Source organism: Mustela erminea, chromosome 9 (genome assembly GCF_009829155.1).
Source record: "Mustela erminea isolate mMusErm1 chromosome 9, mMusErm1.Pri, whole genome shotgun sequence".
Classification (NCBI taxonomy): domain Eukaryota; kingdom Metazoa; phylum Chordata; class Mammalia; order Carnivora; family Mustelidae; genus Mustela; species Mustela erminea.
The window spans coordinates 65,436,501-65,461,241 of NC_045622.1; the positions used below are offsets into that span (position 1 = coordinate 65,436,501).

At 44.0% G+C, this 24,741-nt stretch overlaps 1 protein-coding gene across 1 annotated transcript in view; it reads right to left on the bottom strand.

The window, feature by feature from the left end:
- MRVI1 (murine retrovirus integration site 1 homolog) overlaps nt 1-22,927 on the bottom strand; it is an 81,736-nt gene extending 58,809 nt beyond the window's left edge. The window contains 6 exon segments of the mRNA XM_032359491.1: nt 219-296; nt 845-1,018; nt 3,726-3,796; nt 4,910-5,010; nt 22,626-22,753; nt 22,756-22,927. Of these exon segments, the coding sequence (XP_032215382.1) occupies nt 219-296; nt 845-1,018; nt 3,726-3,796; nt 4,910-5,010; nt 22,626-22,753; nt 22,756-22,858 (655 nt within the window). The 5' untranslated portion in view covers nt 22,859-22,927.
- Nucleotides 22,928-24,741: the final 1,814 nt, after the last annotated feature.

Below are 24,741 nucleotides of genomic sequence, written 5' to 3' on the forward strand. Positions count from 1 at the left end.
GTTTCCCCACACTAGCTCAAAACCCCAATAGAAAGTACATCTACCTCCTCAGAGGCAGCCCGACCAGGCCTAGCTGGGAGTCCTCTGGGGAGGAGACCAAACAGGGGTCCTGACTAGAAAGCCTGCAAGATGGGATGCATCCTGGTCGGACCAGGGGTTGGACTCAGCTGCCACCCAAAGGGAGAAGCCAGGACAGGAAACCTGGTACTGAACCTCACCAGGTGGTGTGGAGACAATAAGCGAGTTGCTTTGAGAGGAGTTTGGAGAAGCTCCGGGACTGAGATTCGGGGAAGCAGCTGTGGAGACAGACACAAACTGGCCAGCATTCATGAAGGTTTACGACTTCAGCCTAACAAAGATATCCTTTTGGGCAATTTTGACCCCTGGGAACTGGGACTGCTTTGTCAGGTTAGGGGCTGATTCTGGACTGCCATGTGACTACCACAGGAGGACTCCATCCACGCAGGGAGGTCCAAGAGCCTGTGCACATGGGCCTCACACAGAGATTTCTCTCTATGTAGGATTAAGGGATGGGGAATCCATGTTAAATTCATGGGTATCATAAGGGCTGACATTTCTTGGTGAAACAGAAAGCCACAATAGGTCCCAAAAATTAAAAGCGGAGTTTTCTGGGCAAGAGTTGGATCAGTATTTTAGAGCTTCTGGAATAGGGTAAGATGCCCTCTCTTAACAAGATCTTCACAAGGATCAGTCCTCCTGGCACCTAGCCTGGGGGCAGGCAAATCAAAGGCCACCCCTTGGAAGCAGGCCTCCCACTACAATCCCTATCCCTATCCCCTACCCCACCTCGGAGGGGCTCAGGGCAGCCACCTGTATATCCTACCTGACAGGGAGTCTCCGGGGCCGCTCCTGGACTTCCTCCCACGGCGGGTCAGGAATCGTTCACTCACCAACTTGGCTTCTTCCAGCAGTGCCAGGTTTTTCTTCTTGTCCTCTTCTGAGATGCTGATATCCGGCAGCTGGTCATTGACCAGGTCAATAACGTGCCCTGCGGGGTCTACAGCGGGAGGGTGAACTCAGGGCAAGAACCACACAATCCTTGGCCCCTCACACCTTAGCCCAGGGAAGCTGCCCAGAGCAAACTCAGCCCACTGAGGGCTGCCTCAGCAGGTCTGTCATCTGTGGCTGTGGCAGGTCCTCTGTAACAAATGGTCATGAAGCCACCTAGGTTTCCAGTACTGTCCTAAACTCTGCCATTAGGAAGGCCATCAGGAGCTCCCCCTCCATGCGATCTTTCCCTAGAGTGTTGTTCTTTCTGGTCTCTATTACAACAAGCTAGAGAGCTTAAGGTGTGTGGATAAGGAGCACTCCAAAGATCACGGCCACCTTCCCTCCCTTCTTTTCTCTACTCACACTATCTACCCCCAGCTTTCTCCAGAACTGACTCTTCTCCAGCAGCGCTTCTCTGGGTGAATGACACCACTTTCCCCAGCTGCTCAGAACCATGGGAATCACTCCACACTCCTTCCTCGGTCTCTTGACATCCATCCCATCAACTGATCATCAAGTCCTGATCGTGATTTGCCTCAGAAATATCTCTGGAACTTGTGTCTCCTCTCCACTCTTGTTCCTTACATCTTACCTGCACAATTACAACAGCTGCTTCATAGGTCCTCTACCTTCACGCTATCCCCTCCTCCCATCTCCCACTGCCACAGAGTGACCTTCTTTTTTTTTTTTTCTTTTTTTAAAGACTCCCATTTATCTATTTGACAGACAGAGACCACAAGTAGAGAGAGAGAGAGAGAGAGGGAGGAGGAAGCAGGCTCACCGCTGAGCAGAGAGCCCGATGCGGGACCCGATCCCAGGACCCTGAGATCATGACCTGAGCTGCAGGCAGAGGCTTTAACCCACTGAGCCACCCAGGCGCCCACAGAGTGACCTTCTTAAGAGCCATATCTGACCTTACACTTCTCTGCTGACCTCACATCATCAGGATTCCTCATGGTCCCTAGTCATGTGCCAATGCCAGACTGGGCCCAGCATCTTTACCCATCCCACATACTTCTCCAAAGGCCCTTCCCCTCCCCTCTGATGGTGAACATCTTTCACTGTGCCTCTCTAGCTCCCCTTCCCCCTTCTTTCAGTCATTTGCATTGGGTGAAGCCTCAGTTTGCGTTGGGTGAAACCCCGCTGAGTCTCAATTATGTTAGTTAAGAAGGAGCTAAACCCTATCCCCCAAACTCACCCGAGCCTTGGCCAATAGGTGAGTTCAATCCCCCTGTCTACAGTGATTGACTCAGGGATCACCACGGAAGGCCAAGGAGAGGCAAGTCTGGGAATTGCTGGGAATTGTGTTGAGTACACAGAAGAAGCACTCTCTTTCCACTGATGGGATATAAGCCTGGAGTTGCTGGTAGCCATTTGCCAAAAAGAAAGCTAACGCATGGGTGGAAATTTGAGAGATGGGATGAGCCGATTCCTAATGACCCAACTAGAGCACCTGGATTCAGCACTCCTTGAAAACACAAACTCTGGCTTTATTTGTATGTATGTATGTGTGTATGTATTTTTTCTTTCTTTTTTAAAATTAACATACAATTTATCTTTTGGTCTGTGATTCATCAGTCTTACACAATTCACAGCGCTCCCCATAGCACATACCCTCCGCAGTGTCCATCACTCAGCCACCCCATCCCTCCCACACCCCTCCACTCCAGCAACCCTGTTTGCTGTTTCCTGAGATTAAAGTTTGTTTCCTGAGATTAAAGGTCTCTTATGGTTTGTCTCCCTCTCTGGTTTTGTCCTGTTTCATTTTCCCCTCTCTTCCCCCATGATCCTCTGCCTTGTTTCTCAAATTCTGTATGTATGTACTTTTAGTGTAAGATAGTTTGAGTTTTTCTATCATTTGGAAGACTCCTAACTAATTCACGCAGCAGAGCATTCAGTTACTCTGTTATGGTTCCTGCTCCCCTACTATGTTGTTTCTTCCACCCAGAATGATTTTTCTTTCTTTTTCTATCTGTCCAACTTCCTAAGGCACAACTCAAATATGCTGTCTTCTGGACAGTCTTCCCCCTCCCCAGACAGAATTGATCCCCTTCTTGCCTCAGTTTCCCTAACGCTTCTTTAAAGGGCCTTATAATATGGTGTCCTGATTATATCTGTTCACTTCTCAGTCTCTTTATAGACTATGAGCAACATGAAGACCAAATCTATATTTTATATATAGAGAGAGACCATCTATATTTTATATATTTATAGAGACCAAATCTATATTTTATATATATACATATATAAATATATATAAAATATCTGTGTTCCAATGGTCCAGAATAGACCCAGAACATTACCCAATCATTTGGGTAATGAGTTGGTGATTGGGGCAGCGACCTGTGCATTCAAACACATGCCTACCTGGATTTGGGCCTTTCTAGCCAGAGGTAGAAGACTCTGCACCCTATGGCCCAGAATTGAGCTTCACCCTGCTGTTCTGTCTCTTTGACTTCCTCATCCTTCTCTTTACCCTCTTGCCTTGTCTTTTTTACCAAAATAAATTAAAATTAGATATCATACTTCTTCTGGGCCCAAACACAGAGGAGCAGACTGACTTTGCTTTCTTGGGCTTGTAGGTATAGACCTGCCTGAGAATTAGGAAAGGGGAAGGGGCTGAGCTGCCAGATCTCTGTTTTCCTGCTCAAACATACATTCAGCTGGACCCCTATGTCTGGTTGCAGAAATAAGATAATTACACTAGCCCTTACCCACAGAAGTCAGTGAAGCAGTGGAAACCTTCAGGTGTCGGTGAGAAAGCCTCCTGTGGGGACTGTGAGCTCTGAAAGACAGAACAGAGTCCTCTTGTTAAGAAAATTTGTCCATAGCTTGTAAATAGGTAAATAGATACCTGTATATTCTTTCAAAGTCATTCTAGAGCATCATCTTATAAGCCTACACTTGAGAACTTGTTAGAAATGCAAATTCTCAGTTTCCACTCCAGACCAAACAGATCAGAAACTCTGTGATATGGTGCCCAGCCATCTATGATTGAACATGCCCCCCCCCCAGGTGATTCTGATGCTTGCTAACGTTTTTGAAAAACTGCTCTAAGGAAATGTAACTTTGGTTATTTACTTTTCATTAGGGCCCCCACTTTGAATGAACATCTAATTGTAGAAAACTCATAAAATATGAATAATTGTCTGATAGAGATATAGATGATTTATTTCTGTTGGGGAAGAAAGATAAAAAACAAGGTTTCATTGTCTTGTGGAACATTAACCTATTTTATATCAAACTTAGTCATCTTATTCCAGCATTCTTTTCCTCCCCACTGATTATATATGTATTTCCATTTCTTGTATCCTCTTTTGAACTGACTTTGTCATCCTGATGGTTTCCTCATCAATGAGTTAAAAAATCTTTGACACATGCTCACTGTATTTTTGTGTGAGAATGATCTTTGTAGCTTTTTGAAAATTACACTTAGTCTTACTCCAGCCAGACCAATGCATATGTTAGTGCTGGGTCAAACTGAGGCAGGGACATCACTGTGTACATGAGCCAGTGTCTTTCCCAAGGGGTCATCTTCCTCCCAGGACCCCCTTTGCCCAGGGGCAGGATTCTTTGGTCAAAGACTCTTATCTCTCAGGTCTGTTTGCAACTATCTGGGCAGTTATTATGGGAAACTACCCTGCTATGATTTGTGCTTAAAGGCTAGCAAATGTACAAGAACCAAATCCAGGAAAAGAAAAATAATTTGGGGGCAGGAAGGGAAAGATAACGGACAAATCTCAAGCTCTTGCTCTCATTTGGAAAAACTGCTTGATTCTGTTTCATCAATAAAATGATCAAGAAAGAAGATTTATAAAAAGTATATATAGCCATATAATCCTCATATGCTAGGAAATACTATTCTTCACAGTGCAAAGATTAGGCACGTGAGATTTACCTGTTGACGAAGTTTTTGTCAGTTTCTCCTTCCGGTGAACTGGCATCCCCAGTCAGGATGATGGTAGGTGGACTGCAGGATATTCCTGCAGTGTGAGGGCCCTGGTGGTTCAGAACAAAACACAGGTGGAGTTAGGCTTAGGATGGTGGAAACTTCCAGGACCTAGAGTTGGAGTATTTACTCCAGTATTATGACACTCAAAACCATATTTATAAGGGTTGAATACAGTTTATTTGGATTGTTCAGGGGAAAAGAAAGAAAGAAAGAAAGAAAGAAAGAAAGAAAGGAAGGAAGGAAGAAAGAAAGAAAGAGGGAAGTTTCGCCTTCATTCCCCAGCAGACACTCACTGAGCTTAATGTGGTCTACTTTTTATGAATTACGTTTACAGCGGGGTATACAGGGTATACAGTGAGATCCCACACTTGGGTAATCGTGACATTTGGATAAAGGTGATGTGTTCAATGGGTCATGGAATATGCAGTTTGATTGTGTAACCTTGAAAAATGTTTATCTGAAGAAATACACATTTCTGAAATTAGAACAAATGTTATTAGCCAGTCCTTAGATTTTTGAGGTATTTCAAAACCACTAAACAAAATAAAACTAATAATAGCAAACATGAGTCATTCCATTCTAGGTTAGTAAGGTTGTAGTGAAATTGGTGTACTGTGATGGCTGTGTGAATGGTAAAACCATATCAAGGCTGTAATAAATATTGATTGAATGAGTGAGTGAAAGAATAAAATGAAAGCAATATAGGATATAGAGCAAGGTCCATAAAGATGTACATCAGTCTGCATTTCCCCACAACTCTGTACGGAGGATAAAAATAGGACTAGGTAACAGTAATACACGGTCTCTCTGGTTCTTTTGCCACCTATTGCTATAGTACATCCTTTTAAAAATCGTTCCCAGTGTTATGGACGTAGAGGAGGGTATGTGATATGGTGAGTGCAGTGAAATGTGTAAGCCTGATGATTCAGAGACCTGTACACCTGGGGCAAATAATACATTATATGTTAATTTAAAAAATCGTTCCCAGTTATGCCTGGAATCTCTCTAGGGGTTTACTTATATGTCCTCTCATCATTTTCCTTCTGTTCTTCCTTGCCCTCCTTACTGGTGTGTATTGTCAAGGCTCTCTGTGAACACCCTAACGTCCCTGCCAGGGCCTGTCTCCCAGCACTCTCAAGCATGTCACACCAACTCCCACAGTTGGAGTGGCTTCCTGGAGCTTCAGGGCAGTAGGTCCCCGTTGCCACTTCCTCTGGTGGTGGACTATGTCTTCCTGGAGCCTCTGGGCAAAGTGTTCTCAATTCTACTGGCCCTGCCAAAGCTGTCTCCTGGGAGCTGCCCTTGCCCAGGGTTGAGTTGTGTCATCTTGAGCACTTACTGTGCAAGGTGGGGAAGAGGTTCTCTCTCCTTTTCACATTATTACTTGTTGTTAAGTGGGTCCCATAGAGTGCTATCTAGGCTTCTTAAATCCCACAATTTTTAGTGAAACCAACTGTTCCTGTTTTCATTTGTATCTCCTCCCTTGCTTAGCCTCAAACATAAGGCTGGGTAAGCTGGAGAAGTGTCTCTGAGTCCCATCAGGGAATGCCAGATCCCTATGGTCTAGGACCTCTTCAGCTGGAGGGAGGTGTAGGGACTGGAGGAGGAGGAAGCATTCAGAATCCCTGGACACATGGAAAGAAAGTTGAAACAGGGACTTTGGCTGGATAGGAAGCAATAGGAAGCAGCACTGCCTCTTATAAGAATCCTACAGAACTGTGCTCAGATTTCTGCTCATCATCCACTAGCTGTGTGTTCTTGAGCAAATTATTTAACCTCTCTGGGCCCCATGATCATAAAATTCAATATACAAGGTTGATGTAAGGATTAAAAATAGTATTGAGAAAGCACCTAGCACATGACTAGCTGTTTTCAATAGTTATATTACTGTGAGATTACTTTTCTCTCTCATTCAACAGAGACACTTCAGTTACTCATCATGTGTCAGGCGCAGCTTGAAAAACGAAGACCCTCAAGACCTCACAGCCAAGCAAGGGATATAGAGAAGTAATGAAATATAATAAATTTAAGGTGATAAGATATTGACCACATTCTGTGAAAGCTCAAAGGAAAGGGAAAAAAATTCCTCAGGGGAATTGGAAAAGACTCTCCAGGAAGACATTTCAGCTAGGTTTTGAGGGATGAATGGGAACCTGTAAGACAAAGATATTAGGGGAGAGGTTTTGGGCAAAAGGAAAAGCATTAGCAAAAGGCATAACTGGGCATTGGGGATTCATCAGTGTTATTGGAGCATGGACTCTGGGGTATTTAAGATAGGAAAGTTCAAGGATGGGTGCTGCAGTATTGTGGTTTATAAGAAATTATATGTATTTTGTCATTCAGTATTATATGTATTCAGTATTCTTATAATTTATATGAAATTATATGTTTTTGGTATTCAGTATGTATTTGACCAAAATACATTTTTCATAGACATTTAGTCTTCATCCACAGTTCCCGGCTCATGGCTTCCAAGATCCTTAGAATTTCCTGAATGATAAGAGCAATGGGAAGATTTTTTGTTATAATACTTGGTCTCTTTCCTTAGTTCTTAAACTCCCTTCAGAGCCATAAAGGTGAAATGGGTGACTTATTACCTATAACAAACCCTTTCCACCACAACTGGGTTTACACTAATGAAGGTGACTTTTGCAAAGCACCTAAGTATGGAAGCTGGTTGCCAGGGGTAACAGCCATGAATAGAGGGTTGGAACTTTCAGTCCCACCCGCTGATTTCCCAGGAGGTGAGAGGGACTAGAGGTTGAATCAATCACCAATGGCCAGTGAGTTAATTAATCATACCTAAATAATGAAGCCTTTATAAAAACCCAAGAGGAGGAGTTTCAGAGTGCTTCCATGTTGGGGAACCAAGACACTTCCACATGTCACTGTGCCACATCCCAAGCTCCACAAGGACAGAAGCTCCTTTATTCAGGACCTCATCCTACATATCTCTTCATCTGCTGTTGATGCATATCCTTTAATATCCTTTGTAATAAGTCATTAATCTAGCGAATAAATGGGTTTTCCTGAGTTCTATGAGTCACTCTAGCAAATTACCACACCTGACAAGGAGATTATGGGAACCTCTAATTTCTAGCCAATCCATCAGAAGCACAGGTGATAACCTGGGCTTGTGACTGGTGCCTGATGTGGGGGCAGTAGGACAGAACCCTTTATCTATGGATCCATCTCCAGGTAGATAGTGTCAGAATTGAGTGAGTTCTTGGACACCCTGCTGGTATCAAATAATTGTTTGTTGATAGGGGGAAGCCTACAACACATACAAACATGCCTATGTTGGACTTAGGTCCAGAAAGCTAATTTAGGGGCAAATAATGGAAGTAGAATAAAAGGTTGAGCCAACTTCTGTTAACATTGGGCATTACTCCAGTGAGTTTGATTTTTGTGGTTTTGGAGATGGAGAACACTGAAGGTTGGGTTTGGGATTAATTTGACCAACAAAAGAGAGAAATAGAAATGTTGACGGATGTTCCATTTATGGATCATCATGGCACACATTGGTTGAGTTGAGGAAAATGTCCAGTTATTACAGCATCATCCTTCTAGGAATTTTGAGGAACTTTCAATAAATTGGAACTGTGTTACTCTCCATCTGGACACCCACAGTTGGCCAGAGTAGAGTGACAGAGAGTCAGCTTGATGCTTATGGTTGGAGCCAGAACTGGCCAGACTGTCCTTATAACTCCAGAGCTCCAGTCCCTCTAAGAACACAGATATCCATTCTTCTGTCAAGGACTCCTCTTGTAAGAGATCCTCAGGAAGTTTCCAAAGAAGCAGCAGCTCCTTCGATGGGTTGTATAAACTTGATGAACTAGTGATGATCATTCTTGATGGTCACTTGATTTGTCCTTCTGTTACCTTATCTCTTAGTCCCCATAACCCATAACTATAAAATGGCCAGAAGGCCTGCTCTGTCTCAAAAGAAGTTTGTGTGAATAGAATGAAATGATGAATGTGTATATGCTTTGATAAGTCTCATATAATATACAAATACCCATTAATCACAATTATCATTAAAATTAACAATGGCTCTACTCAGTTCTCCCCACCTTTTGTCCCCTGGTAGGAGGCCAGCAAGCAGCAGAGAGGCTGGGGCCTTCCAAGGGGCCAGGAGGGAAGCAGGAGAATCTTGGGTCATGATGTGGGTCTTGATGACACACAGTGGAACAGTATCCAGAAGAGCTGCTGGGGTCAAAAAGGGGAATCAGCGTGTCAAAATGGCAGGTCATGGGCTGGAGCTGGTGTAGGCAGGGCCAGGGGCAGGTGCCTCTTTACTGGGAAAACTGATAAAGAGGGAGGGATGGGGAGGTTTTCTACTGTGTGGATTCTCCAGTGAGCAGAAAGAAGGGCGGAAGTTTATCCAGAGGCTTCTCTTCATGTCACTACAAGGGCTTGTTATTGATGTGGTTTCTCAGATCTCAACTAGGGAATAAGCCTTTTCTCTGAGCTACAAATTCTGTGTGGTACAAATCAGAGACCTAGAGGGCTGTTTGATGTGAGTAGTGTTTATAAGTTTTTATATTAGTTGCTAATATTCTATAATTGGAATTCCCTGAGTTCTGGATTTCCTGCTTTTCCTGAAAAAACCAAGAGACCAAGCAATCTTGGGTCTACATTTCTGCAGAGTAACTTTTGGTCTGCTTCTGCTGGCTTGCTTCAATCATTTGTACTCCCTGCCTGGCCCTGAAGGCATCCAGGTTACTGTCCCTGTGTGCACAGTTCTTAACCTATCTTGGTTTTCTGGAGCACGGGAGGTTTATGCTTAAAGCCTCCTCCACTCATAACACCTTTTCTTTTCTAAACCACTTTATTAACGTATGATTGATATATGAAAAGCTATACATATTTCATGTATACAACTTGATGAGTTTAGAGCTAAATATACACTTGTGAAACCCTTATCATAATTTATGCCATAAACCTATCCATCACTTCCCAAAGTTTCTTCCTCTCTTCTTATTTATGTACTACTATTATTATTGTTCCTGTTGTTGTGATAAGAACACTTAAAAGATCAACCCACTTAGCAAACTTTTAGGTATACAATACAATATTGTTAACTCTAGGCACTAAGCGATACAATAGATCTCTAGGACTTAATCATCTTGTATAATTCCGACATCATCTTTTTTTTTTTTCCTTTACTTATTATTTTATTTATTATTATTTTTTTAATTTTTTATTTTTTATAAACATATATTTTTATCCCCAGGGGTACAGGTCTGTGAATCACCAGGTTTACACACTTCACAGCACTCACCAAAGCACATACCCTCCCCAATGTCCATAATCCCACCCGAGGTTTCTTTCCATACAGCCTCATAGGGGAATTCCATTTGAAACACTGACTGTGCTTACAGTATGTTTGAAGTTCCTTCCCTGGGTGGAGTTTATTTTGACCATGACTGTTTGATCTCTAGAAATTACCTTATTTGTGACTTTCAGATTGAGAGAATTTCTATCTTGTATGAATCCATGAGGGAACAGGAAGAAATGCACTTTGGCTAACATGTCATTTTTATTTTATTATATCATATGGTTTTTGCCATCCCTTGGGATAGGCTTTTTTTAATTCCCAGCAGGCATTAATGCAGATGGGGTAGGTCTGCATAAAAGGGGCAGGAGAACCAAACATCAGTTTCTTCATGTTGCATTCTGAAAGAAAACTTGTGCTAGTGCTGAGGGGATTATAATATATACCTCCAACAATTTTATATATTCAGGCTGCTAAGTAAGTAGAATATAATTAATTTATTGATTAAATTTTCTTGACACACTGCCTATTTCCCAAAGCAATTTGAAGTAACCAGCAATGAGATCTATGATTTTTAAAAAGGAAGCTTTTTGGGGAGAAAATTTGATAATTATAAACATCCCTAGGAGATAAAGAGAAATGCATGCTTCTAACTATCCATGGTTTGACTCTGAAGTTAAACTGTTTGACCTGAAACCTAATGAATCTGTGATCCATGTGGTCCAGGCTCTGAGAAAAATTGCTTTAAAGAATTATTCAGCAAATACAAAAAGGCAATAGAAGAACTCCATTCTTCACTCTCACGCCTGCCCTTTGACTTCTCACTTCCTTACCCTCCCCACCTGAAGCCTTTCTTCTTCTCCCTCCCTCCTCAACTTACTCTTCCAGCTCCATCCATTTACTTATTGTACAGATTGTCTAAACTTTCTCCTTATGATTGACTTAGTTTTCAAAAGTCTTAGGGTCTAAGAGAGGTCACTGTGTACACTTTCGCACACTATCATGCTTTATTCTCCCCGTTCATCCAGCAAACGTCCGAATGCTTATTACGTGCTATGATCTATGCTAGGGCCTGGGAAGAGAAAAGTGAATTAGGCAGGTCTCTGAAATGCTTCTCAGTTAGCACAGTGGGATGGGCAATGAGGAAAGTACCCCCCACACCCACCCCAGGTAGCGCCCAGGGCCTGGTGCCATTAGTTTTGACTGTGACATAAATGGTCTGCAACACACTGGAGGAGCAGCTTTCTGGTGGAAGTTTTCTCTGCCTCCTGGCTAAAGGCCACTTTCAGCAAAGTTCTCCTGAGGTGGCTGTCATGTATGGGGCTGTAGGCATCCTCACTCAGAAAAGGGCAGAGGCGCTCACACAGAAAGGCTGAAACAAGCCACGGGTGGCAAGTGCCAAGCATGTAACCACAAACACACACAATTCAAAGCTGCTTAAAAACCAGGAGGCATAAAGCAATCAGGGAGAAATCCTCTAATCCCCTGACGGAATGTCCTGGAATGCTCCTTACTCTCTCCTTCCAACGTGTGCAGAATATGCAATAATAAAATCAAAGTGTTCTTTCCCTAATCGGTACAAAGAATGGCTGAACAAGCTCTGGGCAAAACTGTTTTTGTGGGGAACATTCAGTCTTCTGTGGGCTGTTTCAGTTCAGCAAGCTCTAGGGAGACAGGAATCCAGGAGAGTGTGGGAGATTCCAGGGACCCTCTGGAGTGAATTCTGCCAGAGTTCAGTGTGTGTGATGCGTGTAAATACTCCTCCCTGCTCCCACCCTGAGCTGTCAAACAGAAGACAGGGCCTCAAGGAAGCTTGCCGTGCAGCATGTCCAGACACAGTCTTCCAGTGAAGTTACTCACTTTAGGACTTCAAGGACCTTGGGCTTGAGAGCCACAGTAATTCATGCATGACACAGCTACTCACTTACTAGCTGTGTGACCTTGGGCAAGTTACCTCACCTCTCTGTGTCTTGGTTACCTCTTCTGTAAAAAAACTATCTCACAGGGTAGTTACAGTAATTAAATGAAATAGTACAGAAATAAGATTGCTAGTTAAAATACAAGATGTCCAGTTATATTTGGATTTCAAATAAACAACAAATAATTTTTTTAGTGTTGTGTGTGTCTCAAATATTGCATGGATATAACTGTACTTTCATTTCGTTAAGTCTATAGCTCGAAGTAGAAAGCTCATAGAAGCACTTGGCACTTAGTAAATTGCTCATTAAGTGTCAGATGTTATATTCTGTTATTGTTACCTTTGTGGTTGAATTAATTACTTTGGAGTTTGGTTCTGAGAAGATTGTTGTTTTTAGTTTTGAGTCTGATCAACCACTTGGAGTTAAGTTAGGAGGGCCTTACCCTCTGGTCATGAAGCCACAGAGCATCTCCCAGGGCATCTGACCATACAAGCTCCTGTGGTCTTGTAATCAATGACTCCCAGAGTGGTCTTGTGATCATTGACTCTCAGAGAAGCCCATCTCCAAGACCACCTTCACCTGGCTCCACTTCCTCTCTTACCACCTGCCCCTCAGATCAAGGAGAGCTTCCCTGTGTGGGTTAAAGACACAAGAAGCAAAGGAACAAATGTGGGTAGATGGCAGTGACACTTTCTTAGACCTACTGTGTGTGGGGCCCTGTCCCAGACACTTCTGATGTGTTTCCTTATTTCATCCTCTCCAGCAATTCTGCAAATGAACAAGATACCCATCCACAAACTGGGGGTGATAATGCCTCTGATGTCATCAAATCATGACGAGGAAAGTGAAGTCCCTAAGCATGGAATAGGCTATGGACACATTTCTTTTCCCTCCCTCTTTTCTCCCCTCAATCCCCACTTTATCAATGAAAAAACAGATTTGCCCAAGGCTGTACAGCTGGTAAATAGTGGGAAAGAAGGACTACAGACCAGGCCTGTTGGCCTTCCCACTCCACCATGCTACTCTTATAGTTGTTTCCCCTGCTCTTTGGTCTTACCTCCCCTGTTTCCTGGTATGGGCAGGATACCCTGACACTCTTCTGTTATTCTTCCAAGCTGCTCCCTCCCTTCCAAACCCCTTCCTCTAGGAAGCCCTCCAGCCAGCACAAGTATGAACACACAGCTGGAAGAGAGATGGCAGGGTCATCCCCTTACCTTTCCATGGGCCCAGCCTCCCCAGGGATCCATTTCCCTTCCCTGGAGTCAGCCAAGCACTAGGCGCCTGGGCCATCTCCCACAAGTTCACCCTATAATAAGCCAGCAGGTCACATTTTGTTCTCCTTAAATAAACCTTATAGAAACATTTAAATGTTTATTTCACTCATAAATTCCCAGGAATGTGCAACAGTTTCCTAACCGCCTGGGTGCAGGGATAAATATAGGCCAGTGTCATAGACGGGAATATTATCTTCCTTTCCCCAATGTCACATGACTAGGCCTGGACTAAGAAGCTCTAAGCAATAGCTCCAGCCCCAGCCCTAGCCCTGGCAGGACTGGGGAGTTTAGTTCCTATACTTGGGCCCTTGCAGACAGCCTGAGAAAGACGGGCCCTACTAGAAGCCGTGTGGGGTAATGAAGTTGGAGAAACCTAGCCAGAATCCCACCTAGATGACTTTGGGCACTTCACTTAACTTTTCTGAGTTACATATTCTTGAACATTATGTGGAGCTAATAATTCCTATTTTCCAGACTTATTTTAAGGATTAGACAAGACAAAGCAATAATAGTGATGATGATGATGGTGATGATAATGATAAAGACAGTGAGGGTGGTGGTAGAGGTTGGGCCTTGTGGTGGTTTGTATCCCCAGGTACCTCTCATAGCCTGGAGGACTATCTCTGTAGAAAGGGGCCCTGGCCACAGAGAAAAGTTAATCCTCTTGTGATAGGATAAAAGGACTCTGGGGACTCTCGAGAAAATGATTATTCCAGCAGCAAGTCCTAAGACCATGGGAGAGAGCAGAAATTCCTCTGCTGAAGTCTGCTGGACATGGGGCTCTTCCGTGCCAAGCACTGAGGACTAGTTCCTGGCTCCCTTAAGTTCCTTAGTGCCCACCCTGTGGATCCCCCTGTGCACCCAAGGCCTGCCTTGCCTCTGGTGAATGCTCTTTTCTGCCATTGTCCACTCTATTCCTAGAAGCCTGGGATCAACAACCACTGGATAATCCTGCCTTCTTCATCACTGCTTTCACTCTCATGCCAACAGACCTGAGGAGCATGGAAATACATGCAATGCCTATTAGTCCTACTTAGTGGAGAATGTATCACCCAATAAGCCATTCATTCATCACCATCTTCTCTCCTCTCCTCCTCCCTTCTTTTCCTTTTGTTCCTCCATTTTTTCCTCTCTCCAATCCAGGCATTTAATCATGCCAGTTACCCACACAACCTACCCACCCAGCCTATCACACATCCATCCATCCACCCAATTATTATCCTCCCAACCTATCACACATCCATCCATCCATCCATCTGTCCATCCACTCATCCATCTACCTGCCCATCTGTCATTCATCCATCCTTCCTTGAGCTCCCACCACATACTAGAGCCTATGCTGAGAACTGGAGATATACACATAAAAGACACAGCCCTGACCTAAGTAGCTTATGTGTAGCATAAGATAGGAGACAGGAGAATCAGAAAAACAAAAAATAGTAAGCTACTTCTTTGATCACTATAGGAAATAAAGACAAGTAGTTTTAATATACATTCCTGACTTTCTGTAACAATCAAAATTCCCAAAACACTCTCTCTGCTTTTCTCTCTCTTTTCTTTGGTGCTTCCACAGCTACAATCTCACATTGTTACTCTGTGACCAGAACTACTAGAAGCCATCCTGGTGGAACTGTCCTCTTGGCCCTTTTCAAGCTTCTTTTCCATAAAAGGATGGGATATCAAGCAACTGCCCCCCATGTGTGGGGCCTTTGATACTCAGGACACCGGCTTTATTGTCAGGTGGGGACAAGAAAGGAGATAAAGCCAACAGAAACACTTTAGCAGGAAACTCAGGTTTTAATCTCTACACAACCACAACACAACTATGTGGACTTTGACAATTAGTTACCTCACAGAGACACAGTTTCTTCTTCTATAAAATAAAGAAAATATCTACTTTAGGAAATGAGACCACATGGCAGGTGCCCAATAGATGGTTTCAATATCTCATACATTATCTCCTAGTGTTTTACTGATAATTCATTTGAATATATTTCATTGAAGATTGTAATTGAGGCTGTTCTTGCAAAAGGTAATGATAAATGAAGATAAGCTCAGAGAGGATGAATTCAAAGCCCTCAATTGGACATTCAAGGTACTGGCCAGTTTCTAGTGTGTGGAGTGTACTTCCTTACCTGCCTCAGTTTTCTCATCTGTAAAATGGAATAATTATCATAACTACTTCCTAGAGTTGTTGTGAGGTTACTGCTTGTAAAGTGCTTAGAGTGGTGCCTATCACAAAGGAAGCCTGGCATGAGGGTTCTCATCAAGTGAGGTGAGGGCATGTCCCCACTCCACACAGCTGTCACCAGGTTCCTAGGGTTTTATGAGCACTATTTTGTCTTAATCCCATTCCTTACAGACCATTGATTCTTTGGGTCCCAAACCTTTTTCTCACACATTTCCCAAGGGGTCTATGGGGAGGTGTAGACAGAACCCCAGTCTCCTGGCCAGTGAACACAGGGCCTGGACAGCCAAGGAGATAAAACGAAGGGAAAAGCTGGCAATCTACCTTATATGGTAAAGCATGTTGGTAAGCTCTAGATATTTCTGGGGATAGCAAGACCAAGGATCCTCATATTCCTGATCAGAGACGAGAACACAAAGCAAATTAGATCAGAAAGTAGTTGTCATTAGATTGTAAACCCACAGGGAGGTAAACTCTTTGAGAGTGGGGCCTTAGGTAGTGCTTAATAAACATTTCTTGAATGAATTCAATAAATGTTTATAATTAACTCTTGAATGTGGGTTAGAAATTATATGTGGAGTTTTTAAAGAGTATGGTACTCTAAACGTATTCTCTCTTCTTTATAATTTTCTTAATAACATTTTCTTTTCTCTAGCTAACTTATTATAAGAATGTAGTGTATAATATGTATAATATAACAAAATATGTGTTCATGATTGTTTATGTTATCAGAAAGTCTTCCAATCAACAGTTTTCTATTAGTAGTTAAGTTTTCCAAGAGTCAAAAGTTATACATGGATTTTCAACTGTGCAGTAGAGTTAGCGTCCCTAACTCCCATGTTGTTCAAGGGTCAACTGTATTAAGTAAATTCAACTCAATTCCATATTTATTGGGTGCCTATCATGTATGAGTGAATAGTTGTGCCTTTCCCGTGTGCTCAAATTCTTTTATGGTATAGTGGGCTATTTTCTGGACTAGAAAGAAAAAAATAATAATTCTAGCCCTGTTTCCTCAGCTTACAGCCACGAGGCAATAGAATCCAGGTATTGCTACTTCCTTGTTATGCCCTTTGGACAACTGACTTAACCTCCCAAGCCTGTTTTCCTAATCCATAAACTAGGTATAGCCATAGCTAACTTATAAGACATCATGAAGGTTATCTGAGATAATTAATATAAAGAGTTTAGTTTAGAACATGGTAGGCGCCCCAGGTTTAGCTTCTTTCCCTGCATCTGGATATGATACCTAACTGCTCCGAACATCCAGCTCCCTGGGGGTGATAATTGCTGTTCTTACAGTGGGGTTAGGGCATTGATTGCAGTAATGTATATAAAATCTTTTTAAAAACTGTTTTGTGCTGTATTAGGGACTGAGAGCCTATTATGAGATAAGGACCTTGCTTGGCACTTTAGATATATTATTCTGGTAATTAAAGTCAAGCTGCCTGGGGTTTGACTCTAGGCTCAGTGACTTAGCTGTATTAGCTAGCACACATTACTTTGCTTTACTGTGCTTCAAATCTTCATCCCTAAATATGGATAACAATAATACGTGTCCCTCAGAGATCTTCTGAAAATCAAATGAGATAAAGTGTCCCACAAACCTAGCAAAGTGTCTGGAACATAGGAAAGTTTCCTTAAAGGTTCACTGTTGTTAGCAGCTATTACTGTAAGTCTTGGGTTACAGATGAGGAAACAGGCAAAATGAGTAACTTACCCCAGGTCCCACTCAAGGATGTGAAGCCCAGCTCTTTCCACACTGCCGTAATACCTATACCTTGCATTCCTATGGAATGGAAGCATTTCCTGTCCCTTCTAGAACTCCCTGGCTGCTTGGGGAAGCCTACTTGGTATTTTTCTCTTCTAAAAGGACAGCTGAGCACGCTCAGCTCTGGGTCTGTCCCACTGACTAATGTTGGTAAGCTAGGATGGGTCTCTCACTACTCTGACACAAACAGGGAGAGAATTCCAGATTCATTATGGCAGCAGATACCAAGATCCCCAATTCTGAGCCAAAAGAGGAGGCCCAGCAGCTTTGTGGTCAGAGGTTCTAGGAGCTTCACAACCAATCCCTTCCTGTTAGGGCCACACACAAAGGGCAGATTCTCCAGAGCACATGCCAACCTAATTTTCAGTTAATTAAAAATTGGAGGTGGGGATAGCGGTGGGAGCAGGGATGCTACTGGTTAGTTGAGTGCTTCAGTAATCTTAAGTCAAAAAGATGCTGCTGTATAACATGGGTAAGCATCAAGTTATCTAGAGGATCAGAAAATGCAGTACAAAGTAGGCAGATAGGGAGATGTACAGTGGGAGTAACTCGTGTGTGGCCAGAACCAGAAATTGCATAGTGATCTGTGTTTCTAGGAGTCAATGTGCATTGAGTTGGGCTGTTTTATTGTCTGATCGCTGAGAAAGAAGGAAGAAGGTATAGGCAGCACAGTTTCTCAGCAGGATGTGTAACACTGAGCTGTATTTTCTGGCCCCATAGGCTCAGGCATCGGAGAGGATGGCAAGCAGAAGTAAGACCCTATAGTGCTTTGGAGCGTGCATGGCAGTGCGTTTGTGGGGCCCAGGTTGGCTATCTCAGACAAGGACTTCAAAAGAACAGGACAGTGCCTGTCTTCAGGCACCCAGGGCTCCCACAGAGGGCCCCAGAGGCAAAGCCCCAGCTGCCAGGCTGTCTGGTTTCGAATCCTGGGCCTGCTGCTTATGAGCTATACAACCTTGAAGGAAGCTACTTAACTTCTCTGTGCTTCAGCTTCCTCAGCTATGAAATGGGGATGATGATACTTACCTCATAAGGTTGATTGAAAGTTTAAAAAGTTAATACAGTAGAACAGTGCCTGGCATTATTATTAAGTGTTGTGGACAATGGAGACGGGGGTGGGAGTTCGTCGGGGGGTGGTGGAAGGGAGCTACTGAAACAGACGATATGAAAGGTGGTCTGCTTATGAGTTCACATTGACGTGCACCTGGGGACTTCCAGAAAGCCCTGAGAGAGGATGGGGATTGTCTGGGTGGAAACTAGAGCCAGCTGTTAGAGCTAACCTGAAAGTCTTTGCACATTCAGGTTTACAAGGCACTTCTGAGGAAGACATGCTGTTCCAACAAGTCAGCTTTCTGACATGGCTGCTGGTCACAGGCCAGGAAATGGTTGATGTCCTGGTCTTGCTGCCTCTCGGGCCCAGGGCCAGGTCTAGTGCCCCATGATTAGGGGAGACAGGTAGGTATGTGCCCAAAGGAGAGATCTGGGAGCAATGCCTGGAGGAAGAGAGGAAAAGGGACTGTGGAAGGATACATAAACTGCCTTCCTCCATTGGTAGGTTTTCACCCACTATAGGCAGTTATGGAGGGCAGAACTGAGGGGCAGTCACAGGGAGGAAGTTCCAGCTTGACCAGCAAGCCAAACTGGCCAACCACAGCACAGATTTCCTTGTGAGGTGGGGAGTTCCTCCGTATACAGCTACTTCTACAAACTCCCAGGACCCAACCCAGAAGACACTGATTTGATAGGCCTAGGTTGGCAGAGGAATCCAGGTTTAACAAGCTTCCAGGTAACTGTCTGGGGGGTCACACTATGCAGAACTTTGCCTGCCTGGGAGGTAAGGGTCTCAGATGAGATCTAGTATTCCTTCTAGCTCTTAGCTCTGATGATCTGTCATTCTGTGGTCCCTTAAGGTCCCAGGCTTGTATCCTGACAGCTTTTATTGCTGCCAAAACCTCTTGGCTATAAGATTATTCATTTGAGCCCCTCCCTGTTCTAGGGCCAACCCAGAAAACACACTCAGGACATAACCTCACTGAGTGCATTGTCCAGAAGCTTTATTTCTTTGTGGGTCTTGATTACAGCTTCTGATTAGGGACCTCAAGGATGTGTGTGTGTGTGTGTATGTGTGTGTGTGTGTGTGTGTACGCATGCATGTAGAGAGAAAAACAGGATCTAGGTCTGCAGCTTTTGTGTTTTTGTGTGAGAAGGCCTCAGCTAGTGTTCATGTCAGTGATGGGAAATGGGGGCTGGGGTTTGAGGAACTAGAAGTAGGACTGGACCCGGGGGAGCTGTAAACTCAGAAGGATGCTCTGGTTCTTTGCCCGCTTCACAGAGAAGGAGTTCACACGGTGCTAGGAATTTCAGCCAAATCCTCCTAGCCAACCCTGCTTTCCTGGCTGCCTGATTTCCGCTGCTCCCAGGAACTTGCACTCCAGCCCCTGGAGGCTCCAGCCCTATTCACAAGGCCTGACCTTCCCCTGAGGCTGTGGCTGCCTGAGAAGCCCAGTGTAGATTGTCTGATGGGTCAAAGAGGGAGGTGTTCTTCACTGACAATGCCCATGGACTTCTGGAGCACTCAGGGATGCCTAGTGCCTATCAGTAATGGCAGAGAATAAAAAGATATTGCATCTGATGTCGTCTTCAGTTTAGGGTCTAATCTGCCCCAGCCCCATGGTCCTGCAAGTCAAAAAGGTACTAGAGGGCTGTGCTAATCAGAGTCTAGGAGGCAGCCACTAACACTTGCCCAGAGGAAGAGATGAGGAAGCAGAGGCACAGAAAAGTTAACAGGCTCACAGGAGGTCTTTTGACCGGGATGTGGAGGAGCCCAGCTTGGTCTGACTCTAGAGTCCACATTCTTAAATCCTGTGTTAATGGTCCTCCCTTAAGGACCTGGGCATCAGTTCACCTGAAGTCCTCATGGGTTCTTCTCCTGCTGGGCTCCAGCAGTGTAGAGGCTACGGGTATCACAAACATCTCCTTTATTGTCTTGACTTCCCAAAGGCTATGGGTATCACAAACATCTCCTTTATTGTCTTGACTTCCCAAAGGCACAGAGATAGAATCATGGCATTTGAAGGCCCTTCAGAAAGGGAGTCCATGCCCTCATGTTACAGAAGTCTGGTTCTGGTTCAAGGTCACAAGGAGAATGAGCCTGTGGAAAGCTGGAATCTGGAGCTCCTGCTGTTCAGTTAGGGCTCTCTGACCCTCAAGTGTGTGATAGCTCATGGATTCCCTTCCCTGGCTTGGCTGTGCCTGGAAATTCATGCTCACCTCTGACCCACTGGAGCTGCACCTAGGTGTGGTTCGAAGTCGTAATGGTCAAGAGGGCTATCAGGCTTTTGTGCTATCTTGTCTTAGTCTCCTGAGAAGGCTTAAAGGTTATTTAGAGAGATGAGATGATGAACTAAAGGTAAACTGAACTCAGTGTAAAAAGATCTCTTCACTAACAGTGGAGTTGCAGCTTTGCCAATTAATTATGCTTTCTTTTTTTCTTTCAGAGCACTTGTATTCTTGGGGAGCATAGCGTGACAGCTGTTTGGGGGAGCTGGCTAGGATTCAGGAGCCAGATTTTACATCAGAATCTGACTTCAGCACACTGTTGTTATTAGTGAGGTGGAAGGGGTCAGGAAGGGCCATGGTAAGAAGGAACCCAAGGCTAAGGAGTAAGGATGCTAAGGGGACAGAACCTGGGAAAGTCATGACTGAGAAGAGGGAGCAGTCACATTTGAATCCAGATGTGATCTTTTGCTTTATGCTGTCATACCCTTCTTTCAACTTCAAACTTTCAGTGTATTAAATTTTTTGTTGGCTAAAACTTATAGCCCACTATTACCAGTGTTTTAAGGGAATTGTCCATGCCTGGTTAGGAGCAGTGGTAGAAAAGCAGCAGCATCAGAGTACCCAATTTGGGGAAGACCATACATCACCCATAGAAGAGCAACCTGCCACTGAGACCAACTGACATGCAGCACACACCAGCCCCATGACATTCCTGGAAGAGGTTCAATAAAACACTGAGCTGACTACCGGTGGCCAAATGCATGGGGGCTTGGCTTACCGGCACTTAGAAATTCAAGGGCTCCCCAAGGGTACCAAGTTCTGCAACATCTCAATCCAAGTTTGGGAGAGGGAGCTACAAGAAGCCATTCTTTTCTAAGTATTTACTGTCTGAGTTCCCACAATTATGATATGCAAGAAAACAAATGTCATTCGAACATGAAAATGTTCACTGAGAGTCTGCCCGCTTACCAAATTAATGCTCACTCATACATCCTTCCCTCCCTTAACAAGTCCCTTCAGGCTGAGTTCAGTTTGGACATCTGTCAGGACGGGGGTAGTACAAGTGCAAACCAACTGCAAAGTTCATAAAATCAAAGAAAACAGAGTTGGAAAACTTCACATGCAAGGTCTTGGACCAGTAAAGAGCAAATGGAGCTGGAGTAGATAACAAAGAAAAAATTACAAGGATGATGAGACAAGATAGGTTCTTTATGAGAAAATGATTTGCATATTGAAGGATCCATAGATGTCCTTGGGAAAATGAATGAAGCCCTTAAATATTAAACACATAGTCTCTTACTGAGGTGCTGTAAAGTAAAATGTGAGGGATGTGGTTCATGTGAATCAATTATCATGTTGGCATAAAGAATATACCAATGCCAAAATCAACACAATTCTTTTTTCCTTCTAAAAAAAGTAGCACATAATCAATTTTTTGTTATATGTACAGCTAAAATAATTTGTTTTCATAATTTCATTTGTACAATGCAATCACAATGAGACCCTTTAAGTTTATTTCTTTTCATCATTTTTTTTGCAATACAATTTTACTGAAAATCTTTTCCACTATCTACTATAAAGTAGATAAGTAGACTCAGTTTAAATGGCCTTTTGCTGGTGACCATAATCCTGACATGACAAGGCCCTCTGTGCTGACAGTTCTCCTCCAAGTCTTTCTCCATTCTAGGAGGGTGCCTGCAGGGTTAGGGTGGTTGGACCTCCCAGGAAACTTCAGTCAGACATGGAGGTTCCACTCTCAGTATGGCTTGGCCAATTCAAATGGACTCTGGGTATTTATTCCTCAGTGTGGCAGCCACATACCTTCCCCCGGGTGCCCACTGCAGCCTGCACAGGCTGTCAGCAAACTCTCTAGTCAGGCTGAGTGATGTGGCACCAGCCCAGGGTTCTTGGCTTGGCCCCTGCCAGACTAACTGCAGGCAAGGAGGGGGCACTTACTTGGCTGGTGGGGCTCTGGGCTGCCTGTGGCTCTCCAGGGGGCTCCTCGTCCTCGGGAATGTGGGGCATGGCAGCCTCCTGGCGGGAGTGGCCGCGTGTGCCCGGAACCTCCACGGCGTCAGCCCCAAGATGCTCCAAGAGGCCTGGGCTCCGCAGGCTGAGGAGACGCCAAAAGGACAAGTCAAATCCACTCCCATCCCTGACCCAGGCTGGATTCCATTTCCAGGAGCCATGAGCTGCAGAAAAAGCCTGCTTGAGTTTGCATCAACACCAGAGGTTGGACTAGGCTAGGAGAGGGCATTTGGAATTGCATTTCCTCCTGTTCATTTGCTCTGTTTACAAAGTCAGAGATGACCTTAGAGATTTTCCATCTAATTTGGTCCTTAGAGTAAACACAGCTATCCCAGAAGGGAGAAAATTGCTTCAAACTCCTCAAAGCCATAGCTAATGGAGGACATTCCATGGGGATCAGATTTGTACTTCTGTATCATTTATTAAGCACCTACTACATACCAGGCACTATCTTAGGAGCATTTCCAACATCACCTAATTTAATCCTCAAAATGATCTCTGATGTAGGTATTAGTATTCACATTTTATAGAAGAGAGAATGGCTTCAGAGAGTGGTAGCCATTTGCCAAAATCATATAAAGAACCAAGCATTTGAATCCCAATATTCCAGTTTTGCGGCGAAGGCTCTTTTCACTCTACTACATAGCCTTCCTTCCCTGGGTTGAGTAAGAGGAGGTTGTTTCTGGACTTTGTACCCCATGGCTGGCCTCATGTCCATCAACATCTTTTCTGACCCTTGGTGTGGGGCTCTCTCCCTTGAGGACAACCCTCAACAGGCCTGTGATTCTGGAGGCTCCGCCAGGGTGGATCTTGTGTGCCTTCTGCAGTGCCCACCTGGAGCAACCTTTCTTTGCTTCCCCAGAAACCAGGCTTATCCTGTCTCATGGTGTAGCAAACTTGAGGCCCAGCTCGTATTGACCCAGTCAACATAATCTCACTTATCTCACCATAGTGATTGGCTCAGGGATAGAAAATAGGTCCACTGTATGGAACTAGAGGGTATCATGCTTAGCGAAATAAGTCAATCGGAGAAAGACAACTATCATATGATCTCCCTGATATGAGGAAGTGGAGATGCAACAGGGTGGGTTAAGGGGGTAGGAGAAGAATAAATGAAACAAGATGGGATTGGGAGGGAGACAAACCATAAGTGACTCTTAATCTCACAAAACAAACTGAGGGTTGCTGGGGGGAGGGGGTTGGTAGAAGGGGGGTGGGGTTATGGACACTGGGGAGGGTATGTGCTATGGTGAGTGCTGTGAAGTGTGTAAACCTGGCGATTCACAGACCTGTACCCCTGGCGATAAAAATATATTAAAAATAAAATAGGTCCACTGTAAACCAGTGAGCACAGTGCAGTGTTCTGGGACCCAGGTGCTTTATCTTGCTTTGGGTGGTAGAACACACAGATGTAAGACCTGATGTTACTGATGCCATTTTGTTTCCATTTGGAAGTCCAGACTAAGGATAAAACTGACATGCATAGAGAAGGCAGTAGGGCCAAGACACTTGCAGAAAAAAAGAAGGTTCATCTCTGACCAAAGTTCACCTGAAGCCTGAATTCTTTCTGTACTCACCAGTTATACAAACAATTAAATTTCTTAGTGTCTAAGTAAATTTGGGTTGGTTTTACTTATACCTACTAATTTATAACTACTTGTCCTAACTTGTAACTACTAACTACTGTTACTTATAACTACTAACTATTTTTTCATGTTTCTCACTAATCAAGAGGTCTAGGACCATGATCTCTCCAACAGACCTGAACCAGTGGGCCTGGCTCCTCTGCTTCTTCTTAGAAAAGGCCAGTAATGTGAAGTTTCAGTCTGGAGAGGAAGGATAGCAAGGTAGAAAGAACACAGGTCTTGGAACGTTATACCTGGATTTGAGTTCCCACTCTGCCACTCATAGGCTGTGTGGCCTTGAACATTGGCTTTACCTCTGAGCCTCACTTTCCTTGTCAGAGGAACAGAGATAAGAATGTCTCCCATGCAGGAATGTTCTAAGGATGAAATAATATACAGCACTGAGCACAGAGTAGGTG